The sequence below is a fragment of the Aquarana catesbeiana genome, linkage group LG08 (assembly GCF_042186555.1).
Source record: "Aquarana catesbeiana isolate 2022-GZ linkage group LG08, ASM4218655v1, whole genome shotgun sequence".
NCBI lineage: Eukaryota > Metazoa > Chordata > Amphibia > Anura > Ranidae > Aquarana > Aquarana catesbeiana.
In genome coordinates, this window is record NC_133331.1 from 284,170,089 (window position 1) to 284,191,403 (window position 21,315).

At 43.9% G+C, this 21,315-nt stretch overlaps 1 protein-coding gene across 1 annotated transcript in view; it reads right to left on the reverse strand.

Annotated features, from left to right (window-relative positions):
• The window catches only part of LOC141106762 (uncharacterized), a 107,492-nt gene that overhangs the window by 84,169 nt on the left and 2,008 nt on the right, over positions 1–21,315 (reverse strand). The window contains 2 exon segments of the mRNA XM_073597689.1: positions 7,299–7,422; positions 21,104–21,271. Coding sequence (XP_073453790.1) covers positions 7,299–7,422; positions 21,104–21,271 — 292 coding nt within the window.

Below are 21,315 nucleotides of genomic sequence, written 5' to 3' on the forward strand. Positions count from 1 at the left end.
TTAAAGATAGTGAGGAGTTTATTAGATTATCCGGAGATCTTAAAAATAAACTCAGGAAGTGGGATTTGGAAACCCAAAATAAGAAACATAAAAAATGTATTAGGGACTTTGAGGATTTCAATGGGGGGATTATATTCAAATGGCAGAACTCTCCCATTATGGAGGACTTAGCCCCTCCGTTGGCCAATACTCAAGTGGCCACGGGAGGGTCTGGTAGTTGTGCCCCTAGAAATAATCCCGTTCATGAATATGACTACTCACATCAAACTAAACAGGCCCCTCCCTCTGGTACTTATGGCCAAAAGAAAAACAAAAGAGGAAACACGAAAGGAAGGGGCAGGGGTAATAATAGGCCCTATAACCATCATGTGACTCCTTACCGCCAAAATGGTTATCCAGCATATGAAGAAAGTAGAGAATACTTTGAGAGAGGAGGTCGTGACCCCCCTACAACAAACCCATTCCCACGTCCAACCGCTTTGCCCCTCTAGCTGACCACACCCCTTATAAGGAAAATGGTTTTTTAGGCCAACGGGGGGAACAGAGATACCCCCCTCAGCCTTTTCTACCCCAACAAGGAGAGATGTGGAGACAGCCGATACCCTACACTCCACCAAACGCCGGCCCTCGCAAGCGAAAAGAAAGAGAGGAAGGAGAGGGGGCAGGAGGGTACAAAAGGCCCAAACCACGGTAGGGAAGGGTATCTATAATCTGAGCCAAATCACTCTTAGTGACGATGAGATTAAGGTCTTGGATCGAGGCTTAAAATTTGCCCCTATAAAAAACCTTAATAAATTTGATACTTATGTTAATATCCAGAAATTTGTTAGGTCCCTTAATATGAAAAAATATTTTTTGGCCCAACCTCATCATGGGACTAAACCGTCCATCTCTCAACACTCATCTTTACGCAACAAATCTACGTTTAACCCACAGAACACCGACAATAAACATTTAGAAGTGTTCAAAAATATGGTTTCGCATGATTTAAATCAGTTAAAGGTTAAAAAAATTGTTGATCCTTTGTTTATTAAGCGCGGGATCAAATCGCTCTCCGAGCGGAAGGATATAGTCATCCGTCCCGCCGACAAAGGGGGGGGTCTGGTCGTTTTGAGCAGAGAATATTATCAGTCAGAAATGAGTCGTCTGCTTTCCGACCAAGACACCTATAGGATCCTTAGTAAAGACCCCATGTTAACATATAAGGACGAATTGCATGCTATTATTGAGGATGGCAGGGATCAAAAAATCCTCACCAAGAAAGAAGCAATGTATTTGGATCCTTTATTTTGCAGAACCCCTGTGATTTACTTTCTGCCCAAGATACATAAAGACATCATCCACCCCCCTGGTCGACCCATTGTTAATGGGATCGACTCAGTGTCAGCTCGTCTTGGGCAATACATTGACGTCTTTTTGCAACCACTTGTTATTAAAACCCCTGCATACCTCAGAGACACTAAACATGTGATTCAGATTTTGGAAAGTTTAGATTGTTCTTCACCCACTTTTTTGGTCACAGCAGACGTCAGCTCTCTGTATACCATTATTGGTCACAGAGATGCTATGACGTCTGTCGAATGGGCTCTATCCTCCTCCTCATTGTCTGGGAGGCATCAAGAATTCCTGTTGAGTTGTTTAAACTTTTGTTTAACCAAAAATTATTTTTGGTATAATAGGGATTTTTATTTGCAGACAAGGGGAGTTGCTATGGGGGCCCGTTTTGCTCCCAGTGTGGCCAATTTATTTATGGCCCACTGGGAGGAAGAGGCAGTTTTTTCTAATAAGCCCCCAGAGCTCATTTGTTACCGTCGTTATATTGACGACCTTATTCTGATTTGGAGAGGAGATAGGGACAAACTTGACTTGTTTATTGATGCTCTTAACACTAACCATAAAAACATTGTCTTGACTTGGACGGTTGACCAGGAAAAAGTTGTTTTTCTGAATCTGACTATCAGTATTATACACAACCGTTTTATTATGACCAATTTTTTCAAACCAACGGACCGCAACTCGTACATCCCCCTGGGGAGTTGTCACCACCATTCTTGGTTGTGCAACATCCCCAGGGGTCAGTACATCAGGCTGCGTAGGAATTGCACCACGGAGGAGGATTTCTTGGTGCAATCAAACATTCTGACATCTAGGTTTGAACAAAAAGGATACGATCGTTCCAAGCTTGAGGAGGAGATCACTAAAGTCAAAAGTCTTGACAGAGGTATTTTGGTTTCTGATACGGTCAAGGAAAAAGGTGGAGACGATTAAATAAAAAAGATGGTGCTTGACTATAATGTGCAATACCGCACATTTGAGAAAATAGTTCAGAAGAATTGGCCCATCTTGAAACAAGATAAAGTCTTAGGCCCAGTGCTCCCTGACCGCCCTCAGTTTATTTATAGGAAGGCTCCATCATTAAGGGACCGTCTGGTCCCTAGCGTTCTGAACCCTCCTGTTTCTTTTCTGAGTGGTTTCTATGCATGCGGCAAATGCATCCCATGTAAGCATGCAAAGGGGAACATAAAGAAAAGGAAAAAATTCCTAGCCTCAGCTACTGGTAAAGAGTATGATATTAAACAGCTAATTACCTGTGACACGGTAGGGGTCGTGTATATGCTGGAGTGTGGATGCGGGCTCCAGTATATAGGGAGAACATCCCGACCCCTACATGTGAGACTTGCTGAGCACGTTAACAACATTAAGAAAGGCCTGAAAACCCACAATGTCTCTAGACACTTCAAACTCCATCATCATCAGAACCCCAAAAGTTTGAGGTTTTGGGGTATAGAGAGGGTCACGAGACACTGGAGGGGGGGTAATTTCATAAGGCAACTGAGTAAGAGAGAATCTTACTGGATCTTCGAAACCAGGGTTCTTTGCCCTGAGGGGTTAAACGTTGATTTTGATACAAATTGCTTTATATCAGATCGCTGAATTTTATTTTTATTTCATTTATATTTGATGACAGTGGCCGCGGATGACTCACTTCTTATTTTTATAATATTTTTATGGTGTTCTGAAAATTTATGAATATTTATTTTTACAATGATAATACTTTTTATATATATATGTTTTTATATATATATATTTTTAATATCTAATTTTCCCTTTGGTATGGTAATATTCCATTTCAGGAATTATGCACTTGTCCCTCCAGGATTGATGCGTTTTATTGTCACAGCTATGTCTTTTCCTATTGCTTTTGGGAGAGCCATTTCCGTTTGTTTTATATTCCTGTATAAGGGGTTACGTCCGGATTTAGTTCCGGGTGATCCTTAGGTCAATTCCGTTTGGTGTACTGTAGCCATGGTTACTTACCTGGTATTTAGCGCGGGTGCCCACGACGTTCCTCATCTGCTGATGAAGTCCCCGCCCACTGGGACGCAACGCGTCCAGAACGAGGTAGCGTTGTGACGTCACCCGCGGCCACTGCGCATCTGCTCTGCTGTTCGGAGGAACAGGAGATCGCCACTACTGCTTGTCTGCTATTACCAAGTACTTCACTTGTGAGTGTTTTACCATTTCTTATATAGTAATAAAGATCATTTTATACGGAGAGCACTATTTTCGCCACTTTTATTTCCTACATGTCCTTATTGGAGTGTCCTATATTGGGTCCTTGATGGTCATTGATGAAGATTTGTGTAGCCGCATAATATTTGCATATTATATGCCAAGAGCGCTTATGACCCTCTATAATTAAAGGGTCCACAACACCAGGTGAGAGGCCATTTGTTTCTGTGGTGGTGGGCTCCTGGAAACACCATTTGCAAACACACAGTCCTTTCTACCTTGAAGATCTGTTTGGACCTGATTATATGGACTTTTTTTATCTTTACACCGTGGTGGATTGTATTGTGTTTTATCTCAATTTTATTCTATTTTCTCCATGTATTTAGCGCTGCACCGTCTGTTTGTTGATGTTTATTGAGGGATTTGATTATTGGCCCTAGTGTTCAGCTGCTGTTCTAGTCTATATCATTTCGCGCTGATTTATTTTGTTTATCTGTATTTAGAACCTATGACCTGCTCCTTGCTTTCTTCCTCAAAGTCCAGGTCCATCTCATCAATTTTACCTTCAACTAATAATTCTTCTAAGATATTTAGTATTTTTATACTCTTTATCCATTAACCTATCAACACCCATCGAGTTCCTTTTCAGATTAAATAATCTGAACACAGAAGAAAGATTTGAACATTAAATAAACATATCCCTAAAGGAATTTTATCTATATCTACTCCTGTTACTGAAGCAAAGTCCTCTGTGTTGGAAGGACTATACAGTTCCACTGATTAAATGCCACCCAACAGTTGTCAACAGCTTTAGCAGGTACACGTTCTTGCATCATGTCTGCTTTGGGCGTGAAACATTTCCCGCACTTTCCCCAGTGTGAGTTCTCTGGTGATTAAGAACGTTTCTTTTCTCGTAAAAAGATTTCCCGCACTCAGAACATGAATAAGGACGTTCACCCGTGTGTCTCCTCTGGTGTGCAACAAGCTTTCCTTTCTCAATAAAACATTTCCCACAGTCAGGGCACGAAAAAGGACGCTCGCCGGTGTGAGTCTTCTGGTGCCTACGGAGTTTTTCTTTGTAATTGAACGTTTTCCCGCACACCGTACACAAAAAAGGATAATCGCCGGTGTGGATTCTCAGGTGTATCCGGAGTTCTGCTTTCCGAGAGTAAGATTTCCCGCACTCTGAACAGGAATACGGTCGCTCCCCTGTGTGAGTTCTCTGGTGTCTACGAAGGTCTCCTTTTTGAAGGAAACATTTCCCGCACTCTAAACAAGGGAAAGGGCGCTCGCCCGTGTGGCTTCTCTGGTGTGTTAGAAGCACGCTTTTCTCAGTGAAAGACTTGCCGCAGTCGGAACAGGAAAAGGGACGTTCACCGGTGTGAATTCTCTGATGCGTAAGAAGTACACTTTTCCCAGTGAAACACTTTCCGCACTCTGAGCAGGAAAAAGGACGTTCGCCCGTGTGAATTCTCTGGTGCGTAAGAAGGTGTGTTTTGTGTATGAAACGTTTCCCGCACTCTGAGCATAAGAAAGGACGTTCGCCCGTGTGAATTCTCTGGTGTCTAAGAAGGTCCGCTTTGTGAATGAAACATTTTCCACACTGTGAACAAGAATAGGGACGTTCCCCTGTGTGGCTTCTCTGGTGTCTAAGAAGGTTTCTGTTGTCACTAAAAGACTTCCCACACACCGGGCATGACATTGAACGCTTTCCTGTTTGAACTCCATCATCGCTAATAGAAGAATTCTTGGGATTAGTTGGATCTGTTGGTCTGTTGGTACTCTGGGATCGTAGATTGATATCTGAATTCATATTAGAAGATTCCTCAGGAATAGAGGGATCCATTGGTCTCACCATGCTGGAAGGTCTATGATATGGAACTGGAGAAGTCGACTTTACTTTTGAAGAATATTGTGCAATGTCATTATCGTCCGCATTATAACCTGGAGATATCATGGGATGTCCGTCTGAGATATTTATTTTCCATACATCTGTTGGAAAGCAAGTTTTAAATAAATGTTATAAAAACTATTCATGCCCTGCATTCAGAAGTCATCTACGTTGGTCTAGAACCCAACAGTAACTGTGCACAGAGACTATCGTAATAATATGGTATATGAATGGAGGTGGACTTTCCTCAACCTCATGTATTGAAATAATGAAAACATATTGAAGAATGGAGATGGACCTTTCATATGGTGTACAGTATCTCCTCCTCATTTGTTGGGAACATGACGTTATATTGAGGAATGGAGATGGACCTTTCATATGGTGTACAGTATCTCCTCATTTGTTGGGGACATGATAATTATATTGAGGAATGGAGATGGACCTTTCATATGGTGTACAGTATCTCCACCTCATTTGTAGGGAACATGACGTTATATTTAGGAATGGAGATGGACTTTTTATATGGTGTACAGTATCTCCACCTCATTTGTTGGGAACATGACATTATATTGAGGAATGGAGATGGACCTTTCTTATGGTGTACAGTATCTCCTCCTCATTTGTTGGGAACATGACGTTATATTGAGGAATGGAGATGGACCTTTCTTATGGTGTACAGTATCTCCGCCTCATTTGTTGGGAACATGACATTATATTGAGGAATGGAGATGGACCTTTTCATATGGTGTACAGTATCTCTACCTTTGTTGAAAACATTGGATGGTGGTGTTGGTACATCAATACTATTCTTACTGACAGCAGTTTTGTTAACTGTTTTCATACTGTAGTATGTCAAGTTCTATATACCGAACAAGGACAAACGAGACTTTCTGTAATTGGAGGGAAAAGGTTTAACCGTAAAATACAGAAAGAGTTCTTTGCTGTAAAAAGTAGAATTCTTTTTTCCTTGTTGGGGAAAATTAGGCCAAGTTTCACACGTGTTTTCTGCCTTTCAAAAAACTTAGGGATTTGTTCTTTTTTTAAGGGGAAAGTGTAGATTCAAGGATATATGTCAGCCCCTGTATGTGTACCAAAGTAAATGCATACTTTTTACTCATAGAAGTAAAATGAAAATGCAAACAATTTCTGCATTTAGTGTTTATGACTTACTTGTGTCCATATGTAGAGAAGATTTCTCCTGTTTACTTTCCAAAATAATCTCCCCCTCCTCCATAGACTGCTGATCTCCATTAACTAACGTCTCTTCTTCTTCCTCTTTAATCTCAACTTTGATGTGATTCAGTTCTACAACCTAAACTTCCAACATAACAGAATACATTATTAAAAAGGAACAAGAAATTACATAGAAGAATGACATCTTCCATGAAACACACATTTATGTCTCTATGCTCGGTTCCACTTGCCTGATGGTGGTGGGCGGTGGTGTTATCTTCATGTGTGGAATCCTGGGAATACAGAGGAAGGGGACATCTCATAATCATCTCCTGCTCCTCCATAGACTGCTGAGCTCCACTCACCATTGTCCCTTCTTCTTCCTCTTCATCCTTAAATTTGCTGTCTGTCAGTTTTACATCCTAAACCCCAAAGATGACAGAATGCATTTGAATGGAACAATTGATTACAACACATTTTTTTGTCTACATGCTCAGTCCCACCTACCTGATGATGGTGAGGGATGGTGTGACCTTCCTGTGTGGAATCCCGGGAATACAGAGGACAGGGACATCTCTCTGGTGGGTTCCCATTACTGGATCCATCTGTAGGAAACACACACACTGACTGAATACATTGTTTCTATGTGTTTATCAGATGATGGGGGATCTAGGTGGACCCTCCATACTGCTCTCTCCTTTACAATAAAGTCTCCTCTTACCCGGTGATGTGAGGGGCGGCTGATTCTCCATCATGACGTCCTTGTAGAGATCCTTGTGTCCTTCTAAATACTCCCACTCCTCCATGGAGAAATAGACAGTGACATCCTGACACCTTATAGGAACCTGACACACACAATGATACAGTCACCATCCAGACACATCCCTTGTCTGTTACTGGATAATGTCCCAGAATTCCCGGCACCGCTCACCTCTCCGGTCAGCAGCTCAATCATCTTCTTGGTGACTTCTAGAATCTTCTCAACATCTCTCTTAGTTATCAGGCAGTGAGGTGGAGGCACTGTGATGGGTGATGTCCTGTGAAGACGGCTGCTGGGTGTTAATGGATCCCCAGATGGTTTCTTCACTACTTTATAATCCTGTATAAAGAGAGAAAGAAACAACTATCACTAATATTTTCCAGAATTCTCCTCACCTTTCTAGGTATGTCTGTGATGTCCTATGACCCTACCAGAATCCACCTCACCTCTCCGGCCAGCAGATAGATGATCTCCAGGGTCAGGTCTAATATCCTGTCACTCATGTGACTCTGGTCCCCATCCATCTTCCTTGAGTTGGTCATGTGACCTATACAGGACTCTTCTCTCTGTAGACAGATAATAAACTGAGAATTATCTGGACTGTATAAATGGTTCTATATTTAGGATGTATCTGGTCTATAAACCAGGGGCTCTGGATGGACAGTTGGATAAATGGCTCTATATTTAGGATGTATCTGGTCTATAAACCAGAGGCTCTGGATGGACAGTTGGATAAATGGCTCTATATTTAGGATGTATCCGGTCTATAAACCAGAGGCTCTGGATGGACAGTTGGATAAATGGCTCTATATTTAGGATGTATCTGGTCTATAAACCAGAGGCTCTGGATGGACAGTTGGATAAATGGCTCTATATTTAGGATGTATCCGGTCTATAAACCAGAGGCTCTGGATGGACAGTTGGATAAATGGCTCTATATTTAGGATGTATCTGGTCTATAAACCAGAGGCTCTGGATGGACAGTTGGATAAATGGCTCTATATTTAGGATGTATCCGGTCTATAAACCAGAGGCTCTGGATGGACAGTTGGATAAATGGTTCTATATTTAGGATGTATCTGTGTACATATTACAGTTGTATTGTATATGAGTGTAGTGGTGGTAGATTTTTATCTACCGCTGATAGGTAAATTTAGTGGGTCGCTTATTATAGGAAGTTAGATTTGCCTCTGTTCCAGCTTGGCTGACGTTGCATGCAGTTCCACATTGTGCCGGTGGGTGTCGTTGTCACCATCGGCAGGTGTTGGAAAAGCAACGTGTTGAAGCAAATGAGTGCTCCTCTGTCCCGGAGATAACTCGGTGGAGGTGGTCCTCCGAGTTGCATTCTGGAAGAGGGTATTTATGGGACAGACGCCATGTTTTAGGGTTCGTTTTCAGCCACCTGCTGGCCCTCCTGGCAGACAGGTATGCACTAGGAATACCACCTCGTGGTCCTCCGTTCCGGCATGTGGGTGGGCCCAGAAGCCTGTCTGGGGCCTACCACAGCAGCAGAGGAATGGTCCTGAGCTGTCTATCCTGAGTGAAGAAGCTGGACAACTGAGGAGATCCCAGGGGAGGACCCGTCATGGAAGGATCATGCAGAGTGCTGGTCTGGAGAGGGGCCTGGTGACTCGGTTGGAGGACGTATCCTGAAGTAATCTTACAGTATAGTACTGCCGGGTTGGCTTAAAGGTTCAAGTACTGTATCTGACATTCATCACAAACCAATATATATTGTGGCAGAGGATCGTACGGGTTTTATTCCAAACAAGTCTGTGGCAGAGACTTTTGTTCGTGCTACGTGCTGGCTGCTAGGCAAGTGAGAGATGTCTATCCAGGCGGGCAAATCCTACAAAAGAGGGACTATTCAATTACAAGTGTTCAATTGCAAAGAATGTTCTGAAGAAATACAACAGAAAGGTATTTGAGCTTCCCTGCAGCTTTCCTACTACCTTTTTCCTGCTACTTCCCTTGTTCATTTTATTAAAGCATTGGAAAACCTACTCAAGTGTTTGGTGCTTATATCGTCCAGAGGTAAACTCAACGGAACCCTAGACCCGGTGCCGGTGAAACAGAGGTATCGAGAGTGAAGGTAACAAGCCAGTTTAAACCAGCAGCTCCACCGAGAGTTATTGCTACATGAGTATTGTACATCATCTGCTGGAGATAAAAGACATCACAGTGACTATGGAGGAAGAGGACGGACATGACGGGGGGTTACTGGGTGTAAATATAAAATAAGATCTTATTACCTCCTCTGCTGCCAGTTCCAGCAATGTCTCCTCTCTACTTCCTCCCAACTCACCTCTCACCCGGAACTTCCTGTCTGTACGAGGCATAGAGACTTCCTGTTTGTGCGTTCAAAGTACTCTATGTGAAATCGCCACCATGTGGCATATTTTAAAACTACAGCCTACGGTGGGATTTTAAAGCAGAGTTCAGCCGAAAAAAATAAAAAAAATTAAAAGTCAGCAGTTACAAAAAGTGTAGCTGCTGACTTTTAATAATCAGACACTCACCAGTCCCACGATCCAGCGATGCGAGCGTACGAAGCCCCGCTCCTCTCCCCCTGCTCTCCACTGCGCCGGCATTCTTACCGTGGGCGACCGATGTGGCTTCACAGCCGGGCACGCACTGCACGCTGTGAATGGCCGGGCAATCTTCTGGGACTTCTGACGTGTCCCAGAAGATTGCAGGGAGGGAGGGGGGAGAGGTGAACTTCCTTCCGGCGCAGCGGAGCTATTGCCACCTTTTCTTCAAGCCAAACCTGAACACTTTAGCGGCGGCATTTTATTAGGGTGGTTATACGCTATACGATTGTAAAAGACCTGGGGCACTTTTGGTGGCCTGAAAGAGAGTAGTAATGTGGCGCATAGCTCGCCGCAGCAAACAGTGCACGTGGCTGAATTGTGAGTGTTCTGCACGGAATGCAGGGGTCACATATGTCCTGGGGAGAGGGCTAGTACTAGCATTGGAGTGGGGAGAGTTAGATTTGTGCTGGGGGGCAGTGGCAGCTGGTGCTCAAAATTTTTTGGGGGGCAAACAAACTGAAAAATTCTTAAAAATAAACATCAATTGCAGCCTCACTGTGCCCCATAAAATGCAGCCACTGTGCCCCATCAAATGCAGCCATTGTGCCCATCAAATGCAGCCACTGTGCCCATAAAACGCAGCCACTGTGTTCATCATATGCAGCCTCTATGCCCATCATATGCAGCCTCTGTGCCCATCATATGCAGCCTCTGTGCCCATCATACAGCCACTGTGCCCATCATATGCAACCTCTGTGCCAATCATACAGCCTCTGTGCCCATTATATGTAGCCTGTGCCCATATGTGCTGTGGGCGCTTGTGGGGATCAGATATGTGCTTGGGGGGGGGGGGCACTTTGTGAGAGAAGAGGGCCAGTGCAAGGGGGAGGGGTGGGGGGTGGGGGTAGGATATGTGCTGGAGGGGTCCTTTGGGAAGGAAGAGAGAGAGTGCTAGGAGGGGTTGTCAGATTTCAAAGCCAATCTACACTTTTAGCATTGTCTTCCCCCTGCCAAAGCCCCCCCCCCAGCACATTTCCTCCTAATCCCTCAATCACTCCACATATTTTCTACCTTGGCTTCCTTTCCAGCCGCTCTCTCCCCCTCCCTTCTCCATCTACAGAGCATAATAAAAACTTTCTACAAACCTGATATCAGCGCGTCCCTGCTCCCCCCTCCTCCTCGTATGTGTACAGAAGGTAGAAGGAGGAGGAGGAGGGGAGGAGCTTTGATACACTAACACTCTGCTGAACCAAGCTGCGGTCAGGGAGAGGGGAGTCATCAGATGTCACTCTCGGTGTAGTCCAGTGTGAATGATGTGTCTGGGTCTGGGGCAGATGTAAACCCGAACACATCATTCAAAAACCAGACTGTCCGGGAGAAAACCGTACAGGTGGCAACCCTATGCGGAGCCCCGGGAGGAAGTGAGAGCTGGATGCCTCTAAAAAGAGGGTATCTCCCCTCCCCAAAAAAATGCCATGTCGGGGGGTCACCGTCACTTAAAGCGGAAGTTCCATTATTGGGTGGAACTCCGCTTTAATTTTGGCCTCCCAGTCCATTCACCTATGATATTTCATGACTACACACTCATATATGTCATCTATGTATCTGTATGGTATTGTTTTAGTAGCAGGTGCCATTAACTGCAATATATATATATATACAGTATATATAGAGAGAGGGACTGTCTTTTGTCATGTATATTGTATGGTATATTTCTCTGATTCCCCCTCATTTTTATTTTTAAAGCGGTTGTATACCGTGCTTTGTGATTTTTGCCTACAAGTAATCCTATAATAAGGCTTACCTGTAGGTAAAATGAATATCTCCTAAACCTGTATGGTTTAGGAGATATTCACCTTGCTTGCAGCCGCTGACGTCAGCTGCGCATGCGCTCTATAGGTCCAGCGGATGCTGCCGGAAAATCAGAGCTCCTTGCCGTAACAGAGGACTCCCACACATGCGCGGGAGTGACGTCATCGTGGCCCAGGCCACTCAGCGCTCCAGCCGTGAACCCGGAAGACACACAGAGGGAACATGTCAGCTCCCTTAGCGGTGACCGGGAGGCGGTACGGGGGCTTCGTTCTAAGATAAGTATTTTATATTAGAAAAGGGTTTGGGACTAACCATCCCATGGGACTTTAAATGAAACCATGACCTGATGCGGTCATGTGTTTCCATCCCTGTACTAGTCTAAGAAAAAGGAGCAACAAAGGTGGGACTTTAAATGAAATGCGTGAATGTCCAGAAAGAAACCGATGAACAACTAGGAAAATGTATTCAATTCATAAAAATATAACATGCATATAATAAATATATATCAATCACAAATTGAAAGAAATATTGGCAATAATAGCAGCAATTATACATGATTATATGAATATAACACTCTTCCATGGTACACCAATTGGATATAAATGCACAACCATATACGAGGGCATTGTCTACAAAAGCCTCCAAAAACAGAATTGCATGACGTTGGTGAAAAACGCGGCAATGGTAGCTCTACGCGTTTCGTGGCTATTGTGCCACTCATCAGGAGCAAGCGCGTGTCTTATCTAGGATAGGAGATGTAAAAAAATTGGTCTGTTAAATATATACATGAAACAGAGGTGGGGTAATTGAAAGAGCCCCACACAAAGTGCATGCTTACGCATTGTGGTTCGTAGGATGGTGGCAGAAGGCCGTACACTGTTCGACAATCGGAGACACCCCCCCCCGGGAGCTGAGGTGGACAGATCGGCGGGGGCAACCCACAAGGCGCCATCCTTAATTTCAACCTTCACTTTCCACTCTAGGTTTTGCCTCGGGGGTTCATGCCTGCCTTGGATGGCGCCTTGTGGGTTGCCCCCGCCGATCCGTCCACCTCAGCTCCCGGGGGGTGGTGTCTCCGATTGTCGAACAGTGTATGGCCTTCTGCCACCATCCTACGAAGGGCGTTGATAGGCGGCACTGATGGGCACTCATAGGTGGCACTGGTGGGCACTGATGGGCAATGATAGGTGACACTGATGGCCACTGAAAGGCTGCACTGATGGGTATTTATGGGTGGCACTGATAGACGGCACTGCTGGGCACTGATAGGCGGCACTGAAAGGCAGCACTGATGGTTGGCACTGATAGATTTCACTGATAGGCATCACTGGTGGCACTGGCAGGCATTTTTCTTTGGCACTGATTGGCATTTCCCTGGTGGTCTAGGGTGGCATACCTGGTGGTCCAGTGTGGTGGCCATCCCTGGTGGTCCTGGCGGCATCCTGGTAGTCCTGGGCGGGCATCCGAGGGGGGGCTGCGCTGATAAACAATCAACACAGACCCCCCCTGTCAGGAGAGCAGCCGTTCGTCTCTCCTCTACTCGCGTCTGTCAGATACGAGTGAGGAAAAGCCAATCAACGTCTCTTACTGTTTACACTGTGATCAGCCATGATTGGACACGACTGATCACGTGGTAAAGAGTCTCTGTCAGAGACTCTTTACCTAGATCGGAGTTGCGGTATGTCAGTCACACACCGCAACAACGATCGCCGCGATGCGCGCCTTGATATTCTGACATCGTCAAATGACGTCCGGTCAGGATATCGCAACCACTTTCCCGACATCATTTTGCTATATGGCAGGCGGCAAGTGGACTCATCGCACTATATACTGATCAAACAGAACCACGCTTCGATCTGAGACCCAAATAGCGGGAGGAAAGTCATTGTATATATTGGCATTTAGAAGGAATCTGTAAGAAGATTTCTAAAGCCTTTTTTCACACTCTACTTTATCTGCTGTGAAGTCATACTTCATCTTCAGTGAGCACTTGGCGATTGTCTGAACTCCGAGTGATCGCACCCTGCGTTACCGACTCACACGGCCTCTGAAGCAAATCTTTCTACATTTTGAAAAGACGTGGACAGAGTTTTCTATTAGAATGAGCTTGTGGAACTACAAGATCTGTTGTTTCTGGAACTATGCCTGTTGCTGGAAGTGCTGTGCTGTGATAGACTATGTTGAGGTTCTGCTCAAGCAACAGTTTTTTGGTATAGCTTGTGTCTGCACGCAGATATACACTCACCGGACCCTTTTTTTTTTTAGGTACACCTGTTCAATTGCTTTGAAACACAAATTGCTAATCAGCCAATCACAAAGCAGCAACTCAATGCATTTAGGCATCTAGACGTGGTGAAGACGACTTGTTGATGTTCAAACCGAGCATCACAATGGGGAAGAAAGGAATTTTGAAGGTGGCATAGTTGTTGGTGCCAGACTGGTTCTAGATGATAGAAAGGCAACAGTAACTTAAATAACCACTCGTTACAACCAAGGTATACAGAATACCATCTCTGAACGCACAACACATCGAACCTTGAAGCAGATGGGCTACAGCAGAAGAAGACCACGCTGGGTGCGACTCCTGTCAGCTAAGAACAGGAAACTGAGGCTACAATTCGCACAGGCTCACCCAAATTGGACAATAGAAGGTTGGAAAAACATTGCCTGGTCTGATGAGTCTCGATTTGCAACATTCAGATGGTCGGGTCAGAATTTGGTGTAACCAACATGAAAGAATGAATCCATCCTGCTTTATATCAACGGTTCAGGCTGGTGGTGGTGGTGTGATGGTGTGGGGGATATTTTCTTGGCACACTTTGGACCCCTTAGTACCAAATGAGCATCAGCCTACCTGAGTATTGTTGCTGACCATGTCCTTCCCTTTATGACCCCATCTTCTGGTGGCTCCTTTCAGCAGGATAATGCACCATGTCACAAAGCTCCAATCTCACCACTGGTTTCTTGAAGATGACAATGAGGTCACTGTACTCCCAATGGCCTCCACAGTCATCAGATCTCAATCCAATAGAGCACCTTTGGAATGCGGTGGAACAGGAGATTGGCATCATGAATGTGCCGCCGACAAATCTCCAGCAACTGTGTGATGCTATCATGTCACTATGGACCAAAATCTCTGAGGAACGTTTCCAACACCTTGTTGAATCTATGCCATGAAGAATGAAGGCAATTCTGAAGGCAAAATGGGGTCCAACTCGGCAGTACTAGCACGGTGTACCTAATAAAGTAGCCGGTGAAACATATATATATATAATTACATGAGGTGTGACAATTTAATTCCTGGAATGCTTGTGGTGTAGCACTATGGTGGAGAGTCACACAGCCATTCACACTCAAACGTGTTCTAACTCGCACTTTCCTGGGTTTCAGACCAGTGAACTCGGTCTTTATGTAGTAGTAGAAGAAATAATACGTGTGCGCGTTGAGCTTTTGGCAGAAAATACTTGAAAAGAATCTGGAGCAGCAGAAGAACATCCACTTTTTCATGAAAATTGGCAAAAGTACGAGTGAAACTTTAGCTCTGTAACAACAGGCTTATGGTGAACATTCCATGAAGAAATCAAGGGTTTTGGAATTCCATAGGTGGTTTAAGGAGGGGCGGGAAGATGTCCAGGATGGCGAAGGAAATGGGCAACCAAAAACGCAAAGGACGGATGCAAATATAGACAGAGTGTGGACTCTCGTATGCTCATGCTGGTTGTGATTTTTAGATCATAGGGGGATAGTTCACCATGTTCATAGAACATGGTACAATGGTCAACCAACATTTTTACTTTGAAAAGATTACAGGAATCTGTTCCGAGGAAAAGAACTCTGGCCTGACAAGAGGATTCTCCACCACGACATTGCTCCTGCGCAAACATTTTTGTTGGCTTGTTTACCTCCTGTAGCCTCTTATAAGGAACTTGTACTTCTGCAATGTGGTTCATGAATTGTGCACTTGGCATAGTGTAGTATACAGTATTATGATAAATGTTGTGAATATACTTATAAAATTATTTCTAACATTGGACGAGTTCTTCCTAAAACACATTTTCCAGAGGAAGCAGATGTTATCTGTGAAAAGCGTTGGTCAGAAGACCTTGTTATCCTACATAAATGTTTTGAGAGGAAATACACTATATTTTCAAAAGTATTGGGACACCTGCCTTTACACGCACATGAACTTTAATGGCATATCAGTCTTGGTCCGTAGGGTTCAATATTGAGTTGGCCCACCCTTTGCAGCTATAACAGCTTCAACTCTTCTGGGAAGGCTGTCCACAAGGTTTAGGAGTGTGTCTATGGGAATGTTTGACCATTCTTCCAGAAGCTCATATGTGAGGTCAGTCACTGATAGTGGACGAGAAGGTCTGGCTCGCAGTCTCCGCTCGAATTCATCCCAAAGGTGTTCTATCAGGTTGAGGTCAGGACTCTGTGCAGGCCAGTCAAGTTCCTCCACCCCAAACTCGCTCACCCATGTCTTTATGGACCTTGCTTTGTCCACTGGCCCAAATCATTTGGTGGAGGGGGGGATTATGGTGTGGGGTTGAATTTTCAGGGGTTGGGTTTGGCCCCTTAGTTCCAGTGAAGGGAACACTTAAGGCGTCAGCATACCAAGACATTTTGGCCAATTTCATGCTCCCAACTTTGTGGGAACAGTTTGGGGATGGCCCCTAATTGTTCCAACATGACTGCGTACCAGTGCACAAAGCAAGGTCCATAAAGACATGGATGAGCGAGTTTGGGGTGGAGGAACATGAGAGGCCTGCACAGAGTCCTGACCTCAACCCGATAGAAAACCTTTGGGATTAATTAGGAGACTGCGAGCCAGGCCTTCACAGCTGCACCAGATTCTGAGTGCACCAGTTTTAGTAAATCAATCTCCTCAAGTATTGAGTTGTACGTAAGAACAGTGTGTTGGTGTGTATAATACAAGATCATTGACGTTGACATTTTTTTATTATCAGACATGTTTTTCACGAATAATAGAAAACAAAATAAGTTTAAGAATATTGTTTGACATTTCCAAACATTGAATATTTTGGTAGTCCAAACAGAGAGATTATTTCAATAAATAATGTGGGTTGTTGGTACCAATTGAAAGTAGTTTCCAATTTATTTCTGTCAATTACAATCTAATCCCTGCAAAACTCGCCACCCTAAAAGACCCAACTCCGGATGGGTCTAACTGCCCCCCACCCAAAAGAATCTGAGGCTTATGGGGTTAACAGAAGTTCCCTGGTGGTATGCTTATATATCTTGAGTTCCCTGGTCTGCATATACCTGTTATGGCTTCTCCCGCTCCTCTGCTGGATTCATGCTCATTATCTTGGGGGATGCAAACAGAGGAAAGACACCCCAATGTTGCCAGAAGAAGACCGGAACCCTAGCATGCAGACCTAACAAATGGAGTCTCCAAGAAACAGAAGATGTCCACTGGTGACTCAGCCCACCAAACTCCACCTATACCTAAAATATGACTTTAGCCAGAATGTATCCCTTTGAAAACGAATCATTTTTTAATCACACAGCTACAGTATCTACAGTGCCTTGAAAAAGTATTCATACCCCTTGAAATTTCCCACATTTTCTCATGTTACAACCAAAAACGTAAATGTATTTTATTTGGGATTTTATGTGATAGACCAACACAAAGTGGCACATAATTGTAAAGTGGAAGGAAAATGATAAATAGGTTTCAAATTCTTTTACAAATAAATATGTGAAAAGTGTGATGTGCATTTGTATTCAGCCCTCCTTTACTCTGATACCCCTAACTAAAATCTAGTGGAACCAATTGCCTTCAGAAGTCACCTAATTAGCAAATAGAGTCCACCTGTGTGTAATTTAATCTTAGTATAAATACAGCTGTTCGGTGAAGCCCTCAGAGGTTTGTTAGAGAACCTTAGTGAACAAACAGTATCATGAAGGCCAAGGAACACACCAGACAGGTCAGGGATAAAGTTGTGGAGAAGTTTAAAGCAGGGTTAGGTTATAAAAAATATACCCCAAGCTTTGAACATCTCACGGAGCACTGTTCAATCCATCATCTGAAAATGGAAAGAGTATGGCACAACTGCAAACCTACCAAGACATGGCCGTCCACCTAAACTGACAGGCCGGGCAAGAAGAGCATTCATCAGAGAAGCAGCCAAGAGGTCCATGGTAACTCTGGAGGAGCTGCAGAGATCCACAGCTCAGGTGGGAGAATCTGTCCACAGGACAACTATTAGTTGTGCACTCCACAAATATGGTCTTTATGGAAGATGGACAAGAAGAAAGCCATAAGAAGTCCTGTTTGCAGTTTGTGAGAAGCCACGTGGGGGACACAGCAAACATGTAGAAGAAGGTGCTCTGGTCAGATGAGACCAAAATTTTACTTTTTGGTTAAAAGCAAAATGCTATGTGTGGCAGAAAACTAACACTGCACATCACCCTGAACACACCATCCCCACCGTGAAACATGGTGGTGGCAGAATCATGTTGTGGGGATGCTTTTCTTCAGCAGGGACAGGGAAGCTGGTCAGAGTTGATGGGGAGATGGATGGAGACACATACAGGGCAATCCTAGAAGAAAACCCATTAGAGTCTGCAAAAGACTTGAGACTGGGGCGGAGGTTCACCTTCCAGCAGGACAACGACCCTAAACATATAGCCAGAGCTACAATGGAATGGTTTAGATCAAAGCATATTTATGCGTTAGAATGACCCAGTCAAAGTCCAGACCTAAATCCAATTGAGACTCTGTGACAAGACTTGAAAATTGCTGTTCACAGACGCTCTCCATCCAATCTGACCGCGCTTGAGATATTTTGCAGAGAAAAATAGGCAAAAATGTCCCTCTCTAGATGTGCAAAGCTGGTAGAGACATCCCCAAAAAGACTTGCAGCTGTAAGTGCAGTGAAAGGGGGTTCTACAAAGTATTGACTCGGGGGGGGGGGGGGGGGGGCATACAAATGTACCCAACACTTTTCACATATTTATTTGTAAAAAACTTGGAAAACCATTTATAGTTTTCCTTCCACTTCACAATGATGTGCCACTTTCTGTTGGTCTATCACATAAAATCCCAATAAAATACATTTACGTTTTGGTTGTAACATGACAAAAGGTGGAAAATTTAAAGGGGTGTGAATACTTTTCCCAGGCACTGTATGGACTGAACAGTTCCACCTATTGTATGTCAATGTACATGTTGTACAAAAGCTTCGACGGGTGTTTGTACCTTGATGTCTATTCAGACTTCCTTTTTAAGTAAAACATTTCCCACACTCTCAGCATGAACAGGGCCCTCACGGGTGTGAGTTCTCTGGTGATAAAGAAGGCTTCTTTTTTCAAAAAATGATTTCCCGCACTCCGGACATAAAAAAGGGCGCTCACCCACGTGTCTTCTCTGGTGTGCAAGAAATTTTGCTTTCTCAATGAAACCTTTCCCACAGTCAGGGCATGAAAAAGGACGCTCAGCCATGTGAATTTTCTGGTGTCTACGAAGTTTTTCTCTCTCGGTAAAACTCTTCCCGCACTGTGAACATGAAAAGGGTCGCTCCCCTGTGTGAACTCTCTGGTGTGTAAGAAAGCTCGCTTTCCTAGAGAAACGCTTCCCGCAATCTGAGCATAAAAAAGGATATTCACCCGTGTGAATTCTCTGATGGGTACGCAGTTCTGTTTTCCGAGAGTAACACTTCCCACAATCTGAACAGGAATAGGGACGCTCACCCGTGTGACTTCTCTGGTGTCTACGAAGGTCTCCTTTTTGAAGGAAACCTTTCCCGCACTCTAAACAAGGGAAAGGGCGCTCGCCTGTGTGGCTTCTCTGGTGTGTAAGAAGTACGCTTTTCTCAGTGAAAGACTTCCCGCACTCTGAGCAGGAAAAGGGACGCTCCCCAGTGTGAATTCTCTGGTGAACAAGAAGGTTTGTTTTATGAATGAAACATTTCCCGCACTCCAAGCATGCATAGGGGCGCTCACCCGTGTGACTTCTCTGGTGTATAAGGAGTGCTCTGTTTTCAGTGAAACATTTCCCGCACTCCAAACATGTAAATAATCTCTTGTCTGTGAGGACTCCTTTATGCCTTAAAGAGGATTCCTTGGGATTTGATGGATCAGTTAATCTCTCGGTACTGTGGGAACTCTGGTGGATAATTGAAGTCATAGTTTGCGATTGATCAGAAGATTTCTCAGGAAAAGGGTGATCCATTGATCGCTGATAAGGTCTTTGTTGTGTAATTTGAGTAATGAGTGTAATTCCTGGAGAACTTTGTGTGGTGGCATTATCTTTTACATTATAATCTGGAGATATAATAAAACCTCCCTCCAAGGTATTCTTATTCCAAGCACAGTGTCCATCTGTTGAAAAAAGAAAATTTGAGAATGCCACAAGTTGGAGAACAGCTAAAAACATCATATATTGAGGAATAGAGATGGATTTTTTGTATGGTGTACAGTATCTTCTCCCCATTTGTTGTGAACATGACGTTATATTGAGGAATGGAGATGGACCTTTCATATGGTGTACAGTATCTCCTCCTCATTTGTTGGGAACATGACGTTATATTGAGGAATGGAGATGGACCTTTCATATGGTGTACAGTATCTCCTCCTCATTTGTTGGGAACATGACATTATATTGAGGAATTGAGATGGACCTTTCATATGGTGTACAGTATCTCCTCCTCATTTGTTGGGAACATGACGTTATATTGAGGAATGGAGATGGACCTTTCATATGGTGTACAGTATCTCCACCTCATTTGTTGGGAACATGACGTTATATTGAGGAATGGAGATGGACCTTTCATATGGTGTACAGTATCTCCTCCTCATTTGTTGGGAACATGACGTTATATTGAGGAATGGAGATGGACCTTTCATATGGTGTACAGTATCTCCTCCTCATTTGTTGGGAACATGACATTATATTGAGGAATGGAGATGGATCTTTCATATGGTGTACAGTATCTTTATCCTATGAATTTTATCCTATCCTAAGTATTTTTTATCTTATGAACTTTATACACATAGAAGTAAAATGGAAATATAAACTGGGAATACAGAGGACGGGGACATCTCTTTGGTGGGTTCCCATTACTGGATCCATCTGGAAACACACACACTGACTGAATACATTGTTTCTATGTGTTTATCAGGTGATGGGGGATCTAGGTGGACCCTCCGTACTGCTCTCTCCTTTACGATAAAGTCTCCTCTTACCCAGTGATGTGAGGGGCCGCTGATTCTCCATCATGAGGTCCTTGTAGAGATCCTTGTGTCCTTCTAAATACTCCCACTCCTCCATGGAGAAATAGACAGTGACATCCTGACACCTTATAGGAACCTGACACACACAATGATACAGTCACCATCCAGACACATCCCTTGTCTGTTACTGGATAATGTCCCAGAATTCCCAGCACCGCTCACCTCTCCTGTCAGCAACTCAATGATCTTGTTGGTGACTTCTAGAATCTTCTTGGCACTGGTTACCTCTGTTGTCAGGCAGTGAGGTGGAGGCACTTTGATGGGTGATGTCCCGTGAAGATAGCTGGGTGTTAATGGATCTCCAGATGTTTTCTTCACTACTTTATAATCCTGTATAAAGAGAAAAAGTAACAAATCTCAGAATCTCCTTACCT